The 13,379-nt window shown below is 61.0% G+C and overlaps 1 protein-coding gene across 2 annotated transcripts in view; it reads right to left on the bottom strand.

Moving 5' to 3' along the window:
- Positions 1-392: 392 nt before the first annotated feature.
- DISP3 (dispatched RND transporter family member 3) overlaps positions 393-13,379 on the bottom strand; it is a 50,706-nt gene continuing 37,719 nt past the window's right edge. For both annotated transcript variants that reach the window (XM_086715679.1, XM_086715678.1), the window contains 11 exons: positions 11,236-11,349; positions 10,343-10,479; positions 9,061-9,245; positions 7,117-7,247; positions 6,865-7,037; positions 5,771-5,897; positions 5,112-5,257; positions 3,722-3,881; positions 3,036-3,149; positions 2,410-2,576; positions 393-1,616 (listed from right to left, as the gene is read on the bottom strand). In XM_086715679.1, the coding sequence (XP_086571805.1) occupies positions 1,254-1,616; positions 2,410-2,576; positions 3,036-3,149; positions 3,722-3,881; positions 5,112-5,257; positions 5,771-5,897; positions 6,865-7,037; positions 7,117-7,247; positions 9,061-9,245; positions 10,343-10,479; positions 11,236-11,349 (1,817 nt within the window). In that variant the 3' untranslated portion in view covers positions 393-1,253. The remainder of the gene's footprint in view (positions 1,617-2,409; positions 2,577-3,035; positions 3,150-3,721; positions 3,882-5,111; positions 5,258-5,770; positions 5,898-6,864; positions 7,038-7,116; positions 7,248-9,060; positions 9,246-10,342; positions 10,480-11,235; positions 11,350-13,379) is intronic.

The following is a 13,379-nucleotide window of genomic DNA, read 5'->3' as shown; positions in this document are numbered from 1 at the left end:
CTGGACCCCAGTTAATATTTACAGATGGCCAGGTGAGCTAGCCCGGAGACCACCCTTGACGCCTTTCTCACCCTCAGGGCTCAGTTCCCGCTCAGTCTGTGTGCAGCTCCCCAAAGCCCAGGGGGCAGCGTCTGCCCCGAGGAAGGAGGCCAGTACCTGGTGCAGCACGCGGCACGCCAGACGTGCTCAAAAACGCCCCAGCCGAGGAGCCAGAGGAACCCCTTAAAAGAAGGCACATCTACTGAGCCCCACTCCCACAGAGCTACCCAAAGCCCCCAACCTCGCCCTTGCACACAGAGCACTCTGGGACCTTGGTCCCTGGGGGGCCCAGGCCCACCCCCTCGCCTGCGAATACTTAGTTATCACGATTTGAAGAATATGGGGGAGCCAGAGATGTTACGATGCTCATGTTAATGGCGGCAGTTTCCTGTCACTGGGATTGGAACCGTCTGCTGTGAGATGCCGGCAGGCACAATCAGCCCCCATCTCCCAGGGGCTGCCTCCCTCAATTCCAGCCCCAGAGTCGAGTTGGGGAGCTGGGGACTTGGATCAGTGAGGAAGGCTGTGTTGGGGCCCTGCAGCCCCCGGGGAGAAGGAGCCTGTTGAGGCTGGGGCCAGGGTCGGGCATGCAGAACCCCAGGCCAGTCTCTGTACTCTCTGGCCAGGACCAAAAGGCCTGGGAGGGACCACAGGACCACCCAGCACTGGCCACCATAAAGCTGGGGGAAGGGGAAAATAGGATAGGGGGTGCAAGGCCCCTGCCCTTAAACCCGCTGTGCTCTTCCTGCAAATTCCCCGAGGGAGGCATGGGACTCAGGAGGCGGATGGGCTCTGTCACCGACCCAGCTACAGGTCAGTCAGTTTGCCTCCTGGTGCCTCAGTTTTCACATCTGCAGAACGGGGGCCCTGTAACACCCGCATGCAAAAGTTGTCAGCACTGAGGCAGTGTGAGAGGGACACCCCCGTGGTGACCCGGCATGGAGGGGGGCTGGACTCTTCTATCAGGGGATGTCTGGCACGGTGGTAGCCAGCTTCCCATCCAACTCTGGCTGGGCGCCGTGATGAAGGCAGTGCAGGCCACACAGGTGGGCATCGGCTCCCACACTGAGCGACTTGGCGCCTTTCCAGCTCAGGCCTGGGAACAGAACGAGTTAGAGCCGAGCCGGGAAACATGTCTCTGGGATCAGAGAGCAAGGGCCTCATCCCACACCCGCTGGACAAAAGGTGCGTTAAGTCAGGACCCAGTGCCAGCGCTATAGGGAGGTCCCAGTGGGCAGGGGGATCTTATAGCCACTCCGGAGGAGCATGAGGCAGGCAGCCAGCCCCAGGGCCCCTGCCAGGAGCACAGCGCCCAGGGCTTTGAGGAAGGAAGTCCTGGTCCGGGTGAAGGAGCCGGGGGCCATGATGCCAAGCAGGGCCGTGCTGACCGTGAGCGTGTAGAGGATGGAGACACCTGTGTTGAGCGCGACGATCTTGCCGAACTTGGCAAACGGGGCGATGATGCAGAAGAAGAGGGGCACCGTGGCGATGACCGTGGTGAGGGCGCTGGAGACGATGGCCACTCCCACGTGCCGCACGGCCTCCAGTGTCCTCCACTGGCGCTGTGAGTGGGCGTCCTGGTGTAGGGTGAGGGCAAGAGCTGGGGCCAGGGACGGACATGCCAGCGGGATCCCTCCCCGCCTGGGGCCAGCCCGCTTCTGGAGGCCCCCAATTCTGCCTCCATAAATGGGGCCAGTAACGGCACCTGCTCCCCAGGGTGGGTGTGAAGATGAACCAACTCCCTGAAGAGGGTGCACAGGCAGGCGCTTAAAGGTTGGTATGAAGACCAGGCTAAGGCCGATTTGCACAGTAGGTCCTCACAAATGGCCCTGATTGGAACGGAGCTCTTTCTTTTGACCAAAAGCACCTAAACACATAGCTGATTCACGTATTTATGAGCGTTTTCACACCACCACAACTCCAGGTTAGGAAACAACGAAAACTTTACAAGACCCAGAACTGGTGTGGGCACAGAGTATGTGAGTACATTCTCACTAAGCCGAGAGGTCCGGACGGGTGGTTGGTGGCCTCAGAGTCACGACTGGAACAGCCCGCCCTGCTCCCCGGGCTGGAGAATGAGACTCGGACACAGGGAAGCAGGAAGGGCCCTTGGGCATCAACGGGTCCAACCCCTTATGCTCATTAGAGAAACAGGCTGGGGGATGGACCCGCCCAAGGCCCGGAGCGCTGCTCGGTGGAAATGCCTTAGGACCAAGTCCCCTGGGCGAGGAGACTGGCCGTGGAAACCTCAGCCCCTGGAACGCAGTCTGGTTGGGAGCTGGGCACCAGGGATGTCCAGCTGTCCTGGAGGGTCCCTCCGCTGCATCGGGGACGGGAGATGCGTTGGGGTAGGACTGGCAGGTCGCTCACCTCAGCCTGGTGCGGGGGCAGGTTCTCTCCGGCCAGCAGGTAGCCCTCAACCAGATGGACACAGTAATCCACGGAGGAGCCGACAAGGATGGACAGGGAGATGGCCTCCACGGCACCCATCTCCCAGCCGCTCCAGTACATAATGGTCACCACAAGGCAGACGATGCCTGCAGGGGGCAGGGGGGGAGGCAGCTTGGACCCAGCCTCACCCACACAGTCCTGGAGGGGTCCTGGGCGAACTCGGAGGGCCCCTGGGGAATGGGGCCAAGCCTAGAGTGGAGCCCCCACTTCTAGACACAGGAGGGACAAGGAGGGCCAGGGCCAGAGAGAAGCGGACGCTCCAAGGCGGGGGACAGGTGCGGCAAGGGGTCACTGGGCCAGGAACTACTACCTGGCGACACGCGGCTCCCTTGCAGGAGCACACACGCCTGTGGGGCACCGTCCTATGCACGCCTGTGGCTGAGGGTCTTTCTGCCTGGGAGGGAGGTGGGGGTGGTTGGGAAACCTTCACCGAGGAGATGTGACAGTTAAGGGTGGAGAGAAACCTGCCGACCGGAGGCCACTAGCAAGGCCCCTGCCCACTCCTGGCCCCCCAGCCTGATGCCTGTCACCCCTCTGCCACATACCCAAGATGCTCAGGAGCACAGGCAGCAGGAGGAGCACGTGGGTGGTGAACACGGCCACGGCGGCCACACAGATGAGCAAGGACAGGGCCAGGCCGTACAGGGCGCTCTGCACCCCTGGAAGGCAAGAGCAGACGGTCCTCAGCTGGGCTTCGTGGGTGCGGCGCCTACAGGCCCCCCTCCCCTCCGTGGTTCCGAGGTTACTGGGGTTCCACGGGTGGACACGGTCACCACTAGCTGTGTCACTCTGGGAAGCCATGACCTCCCTGAGCCTCACCCGTAAAAGAGGGCAATCACAGCCCCTACCCCACAGGCCTTGTTGGGAGTTTAGAGAGAACGTGGGTCAGGCCCTCGGCACGGGGCGTGGCACCGGGAAGGCCCAGCATGACAGAGACCTGCCATGTGGTGATCACTGTTACTTTCTAGGCGGCCAGATTCAAGATCAGAGAACGTGGCTAGGTACCCCAGAGCAGGAGACCCCAATTCTGGCCTCCGATGGGTACTCCTGGCCACCATGCTGTTCTGGTTGCTTCAGGGCTCTTGGCCAGGACTGAGGAGACGACAGGCTGTAGCTCAGACAGGCCCTGCCCTGCCCTCCCCACCCCAGGTCACCTCCCTGTCCCTGCCCCCCCTCCCCCACCCGCTGCCACCGGCCCAGCCCTGGCGTGGGGGGCAGGGCTGCCACTTGCCTATGATCTCCATGAAGATCTGTTTCCAGTGCTCGCAAGTCTGGAAGCCTCGGCGCAGGGCTGAGCCCTCAGGGAACGTCTGCAGCTGCTGCTGTAGGAAGCTCTCCCAGCGCAGGTAGTCAGAGTATGTCTGGAAGGAGGACTTGCCCTTGTACGTGGTCTGTGGGGCACATGAGTCAGTGAGACGGGCAGGGGGCGGTGCCCACTCACCCTTCCCAGGTGACAGCCGGTCTGCTCTGTGGCAGATGCAGCCGGCCCTTGGCCACCTGCACACAGAGGATGCTGTGCGTGGGGGCGGAGGGTGCCACAGTCCAGGATTACCTCCCACCAGCCTCTTCGTGCACGTGTGATCCTTACAAGGGCAGCAGGTTCTGATGTAACCACAGTCCCCGTCCCTTTGTAGCAGAGCCCGCTGCAGCTCCCAGAGCCCCCACGCTCTCACGCCACGCCCTCTGCACACGCTGTTCCCTCTGCCTGCACAGCCAGCTCCCACTTGGCCTTCAAGGCTCTCACTAGGGTTCTGTCTCTTCCAGGAGCCCTTCTTTGATTAACCAAGACAGGCCTCTGCTGGGCTCTGCAAGGCCTCGGTGCTTCCCCATCATAGCTGTTGTCACTGCCCAGCAAGCTGCTCGTCTCCTGGCTGCAGCGTGAGTCTGCTTCACAGCCCCCAGCTCTGAGGAGCCGTTCGGGGGAAGAGGCAGGCACTCACCCTGCTCTGGGACTTTCACGTGTATCCTCACTGACCCCGTTCTGCAGAGGAGGAACCTGAGGCCGGCAGTGATTTGTTCAAGGACACAGAGCACACCAGGATCAGAGGTGGAGCTGGACCCTGGGTCTCGGCACACGGACAGCAGGGGCGGGCTTGGGAAGCCTCGTGGAGTGAAGTGCCAGGGCCCTGAGGTCCGCAGATGCCCAAGTCAGGGCTCTCGTGTGCTCACGTGTACGTGCGTGTGCGTGCGTGTGCACGTGGGAGTCCAGGGAGTGTCAGGATGAGAGAGGAAGTAGTGATGTGCGCGGATGGCTGGTCCTTTGGCTTCCAAGCTCTTCCGGGGCAGGCCCAGCACCTGGCTCTGCGACCCACAACCAGGCCCCCCAAAGGGGCCCTCAGAGGGGAGCATCCTAGACTCTCACCAGCCCCCAACCTCGTCTGCTCCCCAGCCCAGAGGCTGCAAAACGACACACACCCTGGGCTGGTGGGAACCGGCGGACAGCCAACATCAGAGAAAGGGCAGCGCCCTGTGGTCAGGTGGCCCTGGTTTAAAACCCGATGCTGACACTCATAACCACGTGACCTGAGCAGCCCCTCTGGTCTCGGCCAGGGACGGGGAATCAGGTGCACACACGTGAGGCGAGCCCTCGGCACTGTGCCCGGCTGGCCACGGGAGCTCACCGACTCAAAGGCCATGGAGATCCACTGCACTCGGCCTTCCTTGACACCCACCGCCCCGTGGGACAGCTGCCCCGGGAGCAGGTTGGGCTCCGGCAGCTCCTTGCATTCAGGGTGCAGCATCTGCAGGACGGAGGAGGTGCTGTAGCCTGTGGGGAGAAGGGGAGAGAGGTGGTCGGGGAGGGGACCCCGGGAGAGCACCCCTGGCCCCCCCATCCCCCCCCCCACCGGACGTGTGTCCTCACCCGTCGGGTGAGAGTATGGGAGGGGTGCACGCCCTTCCCCCAGCCCCCCAGCTTTCAAATGTGTCTGTAACCAGTGGCAGTGCCATTAGGCAACTTACAACAGTCACTTGCCATCGGGGTGGAAAAGGACATCTTGTGCCCCCTTGAGCAGAGCCCTGGCAGGGCCTCATCTGTGTCAGCCCTGGCCCTGGCTCCCAGTTCTGGAAAAGCTACTCCTGCAGGTGCCCCCACACATGTGCACGTCTGCACCTGTTCATGTTCACCCATGAGCCCACTCGGGAAGAGTCACGCACCCCTCACCCCAGCACGGATGCAAATTCAGGCACAGATGCATGTCTGCAGGACACGCGCCAGGCACACGTGTGCTCATGGCTGTCCACCCGTGGAGCTTCCCCAGCCTGTCCTCCCCCCGCGCACCTGAGGGAAGGCACTGGGCCCCGCCTGGCTTCACCAGCTCCGAGTTCCCCGCGATGGCCTTGCAGAGGCGACACAGGTGCCCAATTTCTTTGAAGAGATCAAAGCTGCTGTCATAGATGACACTGCCCTTTCCCAAGGAGACACAAGCGGGCAAAGGCTGCTCAGTGAGTCAGGAACTCGGCCCTGGGCCCTGCCCCGGGGCCAGAACCTCCGAAGCTCCCACCACCATCACAGACACTGTGCTGGAGCCCCGGGCACAGTCGCCTGAGGTCCCTGCCTGAGTCCACTCTGTAGGGCTCCCACCACTGTCCACCCTGCACGGTGAGCCCCCCGGGCTCACCCCTGCTTTTACCCACAGGCTCTCATGGGGGCTTCCTGCTCCCTCCCCTCCCTCTGCACATCCAAATCCCTCACCCACTTCCCCAGTGTGCTTTGTCCCCTCCTCACCTCCCCACCCTCCTCTAAACACCTCGGGATCCTCGGTCTAGACTGATCACACAGATCTTAGACTGTTCTGGCTCCCGAATTACTTCGGGAAAGATTCCTGTATACTCAGCTGGACTGGCTTCTCAAGGCAGGAGCTATGACGGTACCACATCCACAGCCCTGCCTACCACGTGCTCAGCCCCCACTCTGTGCCAGGCGGACCCAGCCACGGCTCCGTCCGTGTCTCTCCCTTTCAGACACCCGAGAGCCCAGCACAGGGCACAAGCGTGTACAAGGGAGGAGACAGAGCGGAGGGCCCCTTGGTCAGGCATGCAGCAAGGGCTGCGGGCGCAGGGAGGGCCTCCTGCAGAAGGAGGGGGTTTATACACCTGCATTCTCCCTCAGCTCCGTTCCAGCCCCTCATGCTGAGGGGGCAACCAGCTCAGGCCCAAAATGTACCCAGATTCCTGGGTGATTCTAAGAGCTCAACCTTGATCACTCCTCAAGAGAAACAGTGCCCTCAAGAGCCCATGGTGGTCCCAACTGAGCTCGGTGAGCAAAGGAGCCAAGAGGGGGTGTGGGGAGCAGGGCTAGTGGCCGCCCGAGCCTGGTTTGTGAACCTGGTGCAGTCGGGTCCTCCGGCATCTGCTCAAAGTGGGCCCACGTACCGGGTCTCCGATGACATGGTTGTCCACCTGCCGCGTGCGGTTGATGCCAATAATGCCAAAGACCACGAAGACCATGGCCCCGGTGTCCACCAGTGGCCGCACGGCTGGCTTCCCACAGCCGGTGTTCACGCAGGGGTTGAAGCCGAAGGTGGCTGAGAGGCGGGCCTTGGGCACTGCAGAGGGAGTCACGTCTGTACAGGAGGGTGGGGCCCGGCCTCCCCAGGCCCCAAGGCAGCCTCCCTGTGCACGTACCTTTCTCACTGGGCACATAGAAGAAGCCTTTGGTGGGGCCGTCGGGGCTGGAGCTGAGCAAGCAGCCCGGAGGCGCGGCGCACACACGCCCGTGGAAAGGGGGCTTGTGGGACTGAGCAAAGTACACTTTCCTGTGGAGGCAAAGGAGCCGGGCTGAGGCTGGGAAGGCCGGGAGGAGCCTGGGAGGTGAGGCAAGCACAGCCATGTGTGGCTGCGAGCAGGGGCTAGAAGAGTGCAGGGGACGGACTCGGGTCCCCCAGCACAAGGATGTGGTCTCAGGTTGGGGGCTGGGCTCTGGAGGCCACTTCTAGTCTGGCCACTGCCAAGGCGCTCCCCAGGGCTGCCTCACAGCCTTCCCTTCTGCGTGTCTCCCCACCTGCTGCATGAGGGGTGAAGACCAGTTTTCCAAACCGCCCTGCAGGGGGTGCAAGAGTTCACAGAGGGGCCCCCCCAGGCCAGCCTCAGGGTTCCTGCTCAGAGGCACCCTCACCTTAACCTGAACAGTCACTGAGCCTCAAGATTCTGTCTGAAGCAAGGGTTCCGCGGTTAGCTTGTTCACCACTGGACCTGATGGAGCTCAAGGTTCTTTCTAGAATGTTCTAAGCTCGTCCAGGCAGCCTGATCCCAGTTGCCGTTGTGTCCTTGCAGAGCAAGCCCAGCCCTGGCCTCAGGGGAGAGCGGGCAGAGGGACCCCCACTGCCCGAGCCAGGGTACCCGAGGCTGGAAGGACCCAGGGAACCCATCTCAGTCACCTCCCCACTCCCCCCAACCTCTGCACCACTGCCCTCTGCCTCAAGTGGAGTCCAGCCTTTGTGGGTGCCTGGTGCCCTGAGGCCAGGCTGTCAGAGACCGTAGCCCCGTGTGTCACCAGCACAGGGACTGCACTGCTGCTCTCTGGGCACGTATCATCATTTGTAACGACATCGCGGCTGACTCGTTAGCTGCTGTCTCCCGCTGGCCGGCCTAAGGGCAGGACCCACATCTGTCCTGTTTACCACTGTATCCCCAGGACTAGCACGGTGCTGGCACACAGTCAGTGCCCCGTGTTTGTTACGTGAATGAACGATAAAATACAGCTTCAATGGAGAAATGAATGTGGGGTCAGAACACAGGAATAAAACCTGGGAAAGAGGTGCCCCCAGCTGCTCAGAGACCCGCCCCCCCCCCCCCCCCCCCCCGCCTCCAGTGCACAGGCACAGAATCCCAACACTCATTAAGTATTTTGGGGCACTTATGTCATACCAGGCACTAGGCAGGGCCTGGGGATACAACAGGTAAGTATAATAGACACAGTCCCTCTCCTGTCTCCTTATGGTCAGTGGGGGGGGAGGGCGGTGTTTTCTGAATTGATTATATTGGGAGAGAATGTGAAGAGTGCCTTCGAGAGGACGTACGGAGCGCACACGTCCATTCATTCGGCAAGTGTTAGCCGAGCGCCCCCTGTGTGCGAGACATCGTGCCAGGTGCGAGGGACGGAGCAGGGGAAGCAGTCAGGGCACCCGTGGAAGGATGCCCGCGTGCTCCTGATGCAACACAGCTTATAAACCAGCCGGTCAGTGTGTTTCCAGGTGGTGATGGGGCCAGACTGGGAGCAGGGGGTCGCTCGCAGGGAGAGAGAGCAGGTGTGGCTCTTCTGGATGGAGGCGGGGGGGGGGGGGGGTAAGCCTCTCCCCAGGGGGGGCATCTGAGTAGACACCTGAACCCTGGAAAGAGGCCAGCACATGAGGTTCGCGAAGGAGCTGCAGAGCCAGCACGAGGCAGAGCGGCAGAGCAGGTCACGGGCCGTCCTCTGCGCCCGCGTTCCCCATGCCCCGGTCCCGGGCACAGAACCACCTGAACGCGTGTGTGCACGCGGACAGGGGTTTCCTAAAGGCGTCTGCTGACATCCCTGGCGAGAAGGGGGCCGGGCTGGCGGACACCGGCTTATCCGCGATGCTCTGTTACCGGGTGTGCTGCTGCTCCTTGGCGGCCGCGTAGAAGCTGAAGTCAAACTTCCAGCCCCGCTTGGCGTCACAGGCCAAGGTTGTCACCATCCACTTGCGGGAGGGGCTCGCCGCCTGGAGCAGCCCTACTGTAGACATACAAGCGGTCAGCTTCTTGGTGAAGTTACCCAAAGGCGCTCTATACACCTAGGCAGTGGAGCGACAGAGACAAGACACGTGACTCCGGGGGGCTGCCTCGGCCTGGGCCCGGCCTCAGGCTCCGCGCCCTCCCCCCGAGGCTGGTCCCACCCCGTCCCCGCGCCCACAGCTGGGGACAGAGGCTCAGGAGGCCTGGGTTCGAGTCTGCACATTGGGCAAATCCTTCCCTCCCTGTCTGAGCCTCAGCCCTTTTCTGCAGCTGAGCACCTACTGTGTGCCAGGCCCTGAACACACAGTAGTCAGCAACATGGGCTTGGTCCCTGCCTCCCGGGGGGCTGCCGATCACCATGGCTTTGGGTTCTTGCAGGGGCTGTGAATTAAAGAGTCAGGATGATAAGACACGGATAAACGGGCAGGGGAGGAGGAGGGTGAACCGAGTGAGAAGTGCGCGGGGGCACAGGGCCCTGTGAGGAGGTGACAGTTATGCTGAGGCGTCAGTGAGGGGCCTGCCATGCATTAAGCTGGAAGGAAAGCTTTCTGGGCAGTGGGAACAGCAGTGCAAAGGCTCAGGGTCAGGAAACGCCACAGGCATCTTTCAAATGGAAATATAAAGCCTGAACACAGGAACTGATGTAGGTAACTATGTCACCCAGAGGGTGTAACATGTCAGAGAAACACAGATGACTCCTGACAGGGCCTGGTTGGCCCTCAGAGGCTCTTTGCTGGGGTGCAGGAGCGGCTGCCAAGAACCACATGTAACTTGCCAAGCAGCACTTGCTGTGTCTTAGGTGCTACATGCCATGCAGGCCTCACTTCATGGACCTCCGACCCTGGCTGTGCTTTACACACCCCGTTTCACAGATGAAGAAACTGAGGCTCAGAGATTAAGTAAGCTGCCCGAAGACACCCAGACTACAGATGGCAGAGCCAGGACTCGAACCCAGGTCTGGCTGACTTGGGAGCCCATGCTGTCCCCGCTCTGTAGGTGCCGCAGACCTGGCTGGGAGAGGGTCCTCATCTCCTGTAGCAGCTCCATCCTCGCAGACCCCGCCTCCCCCTCCCTACATGGCCAGTGCCCGCCAGTGCGGCGTCGAGGGCCACCTTCCTCGGCAGCAGCGGTTCAAGTCCCGGCAGCCCGGACTCACCTGAAAGGAGGGCACCTCCCCGTCCCCGGGGGACACGATCTGCCAAGGGGCAGGCAGGCTGGCGTTGAGGGAGAACCTGTACACGGCTGGGTGACCCTTACTCTTCACCTTGGAGACATACACGGTGCCTGGGGAGTCTGGGAGACAAACGAAGGATGGAGGAGGGGTGGACAGTCACCCTGACTGGCTTCCCTGACCCCAGAGCAGCCTGCTCTCTGTTCCTCATCAGGGCTCAGCTCTGAATGCTGGCTCTGAGCCTCTCTATTGGACCGAGCCCACGGCAAGCTGGGGGTGCTGGTGGTGGACGCGGGGATGGGATGGTAGCACAGATGAAAGGGAGATGGCAGTGGTCACCAGGATGGGGTGGCGGCATAGGTGGAGGGAGTGACGGCGATGGTACGGATCGTGGTGACGAGGTGCAAGCAATGTGGGCAGTGCCACCCAGGGCGGGGCGCAGGCTGAGCGGTGGGGCCAGAGCTGGGAGTGACAGTGGTAGGCACAGAGGGGTGACGACAGCCAGGGGATGACAAGGACACACAAAACTGCCCCAGGGTGGGGGCTGATTCCTACACGTGTCCCAGAGACCCGGGCAGGGATGAGCCACCCTCCAGGGCTCAGGACACCCCTGTCCTCCCCCAGACACTCAGGGTGGATCTGGTGCACGGCGGGTTCCTAGGGCACCAGAGCCTGGCTGTGGTGCTGGCAGGAGGGGCCCTGAGGTCACCCCCCCCTCACAACCCAACCCCTCCTCAGTGACCCCAAGAACACAGACTGTTGTTCTCCCAGGAGACCCAGGGAATGAATGTCATCTATCTCCACAGGACCTCCACACCCCAGCATCAGGCAGGATCCCCCAGAGCCCCCACCCCAGCCAGAACACATGCCCCACTTACCCTGTGGGGTGGCCTCAGGCCGGCTGGCCCAGGAGACCCCTGAGCCCCGCTTCTTCTTCTCCAGGGACGTCCGGATGTTGTTCTGCAGGCTGTGGGGCTTCTCCTGGAACAGACCTGCCCCCCCCCCCACACGTCATTAGGGACACAGGGCCTCCCTGGCTGAGCCTGGCAGGGGAGGGCAGAGACTGGGATGGATAACAGCCCCAGGGACATGGGCCTCAGGGCTCTCAGCTTAGGGGGAGGGGTGTCAGGGGTCTGAAAGAAACAGGATGGAACTGAAAAAGTGCCAAATATCGAATTTGCAGGAATCTTTATTTAAAATTTTTTTTTGTTTATTTTTTTTGAGAGAGAAAGACAGACACACACAGTTCTAGCAGGGGAGGGGCAGAGAGAAAGAGGGAGACACAGAATCCGAAGCAGGCTCCAGGCTCCAAGCTGTCAGCGCAGAGCCCAACGTGGGGGCTCGGGCTCCTGAACTGCGAGATCGTGACCTGAGCCAAAGTCGGATGCTTAACCGACTCAGCCACTCAGGCGCCCCTGATTTCGCAGGAATCTTAAGGCGAAAGAAAGGCACCTGTCAGCTCCACCCAGAGAAAGACATGCGGACGCATTCCCTCGTCCTCCTCGCCACGCCTCACGTCCCTGCTCTGGCAAACGGGGTGACCCCGAATCTCCAGAGGGTGGTGGAAGGACCAGACGGGGTGCTGCATCTCGTGCACTTGGCTACATGTCTGGTTCGTGATAAATGCTCAATTAGTGGGAACAATTAGAAAAGGAACATCATCAACTAGCACAGATGACAGGGGACTGTCTCGTTTTGCCTCAACCACTGCGGATGAATTTTCTGTTTTCTTTGTTGTTTTCTAATGAGAGAAATTTGACACCTTCAAAGATGCAATCTTCACAATAATTCTAGAAGGTCGCTATCATTAACCCCGCTTGACAAAGGAGAAAGCAGAGGTTCAGGGAGGTGCCGTGACCCGTAAAGGAAGTGAGAGGCAGAGCCTCATTCAGATCCAGTCTCATTGGCCCTGCAAGCCCTTTTTGGGACAACATGAACAGGTCCCTCTGAGAGGCAGTTCAGAATGCTGAGAGCTACAAGGGGCTGGGGGCTGGACTTGGGCCGGCATCCTGGCCCTTCTCCAGATGATTCCAGGAGTTTCGGCACTATCCTGGGTTTTGTCCATCTGTGAAATGGTAGTGGATGTGGCTTTTTGACTCCGGGCCCTGAGGGATGGCAGGTGGCCTCATAGCAGCAGTAGTAATGGAGTTTGATGCATGTGCCCGGGGGCGGGGGACAGGAGAGGAGCCGGGGATGTGGCGGGAGTGGGGGGGAGGGTGTTGGCTCCAATTTAGGAGGGGCTCTTCAGGCACCTCCCTGAGCCGCACTCAATTATCATGCATTTGGCTAATGCCAATACCAAGGGGAAGGCCAAGTTAATATGGACACCGCCCTAATTAAACGAAGGCAATTAGAGCGGTCAGCGGATCCTCTCCTAGGAGCAGGAAGCACTTGCCCAAGCATCTTCTCCTTTGGTTCTAACCGACTGGCCAACTTCCCCTGCCCCCAACCCTGACCTCAGGCTCTCCTCTGGACCAGACTACATCTAAGGTGAGGAGACATCTTTAACTCATCTCTTTGCTCATCCCTGACACCAACTCCATCCCCAAATCCTATGGCTTTCACTTCCTAAAAACCTCGTGGCTCCACTGCCCCCATAAGCACGCTGGCCTCAGGCCCACCATCTCAAGTTCAGATGAGGGCACCAGCCTCCTACCTGGTCTCCCAGCCAGCTTGCACCCTGGCCCTACCGTCCACCTCCACACAGCGCCCTCCATCACAGCCCTACTCTGCTCAAAACCCTCCACTAGCTCCCCCTGCCAATTAGAATAAAATGCAGACTCCTCGCTCTAGCCCTCCAGACCCTGGCCCCACCTACCTGGTTGGCCTTAGCTCCTGGGGCTGCCTCTCTCAGACTTGGCCCTGGTCTTGCCCACCTCTCTTCTCTTCTCTCTCGAGCTCCCCAGGTGCCCTGTTCTTCCTCCACCACAGCTCAGATCCACTATTACAACGCTGGCCCCTGGCAGGCGAATGAACTCCCTGAGTTCAGGAAGCCTGTCCTGCCCACTGCGGTCTCCCCAGC

This window comes from Puma concolor, chromosome C1 (assembly GCF_028749965.1).
Source record: "Puma concolor isolate L17-30 chromosome C1, mPumCon1.1.hap2, whole genome shotgun sequence".
NCBI lineage: Eukaryota > Metazoa > Chordata > Mammalia > Carnivora > Felidae > Puma > Puma concolor.
This window is presented reverse-complemented; position numbering and strand designations above follow the sequence as displayed.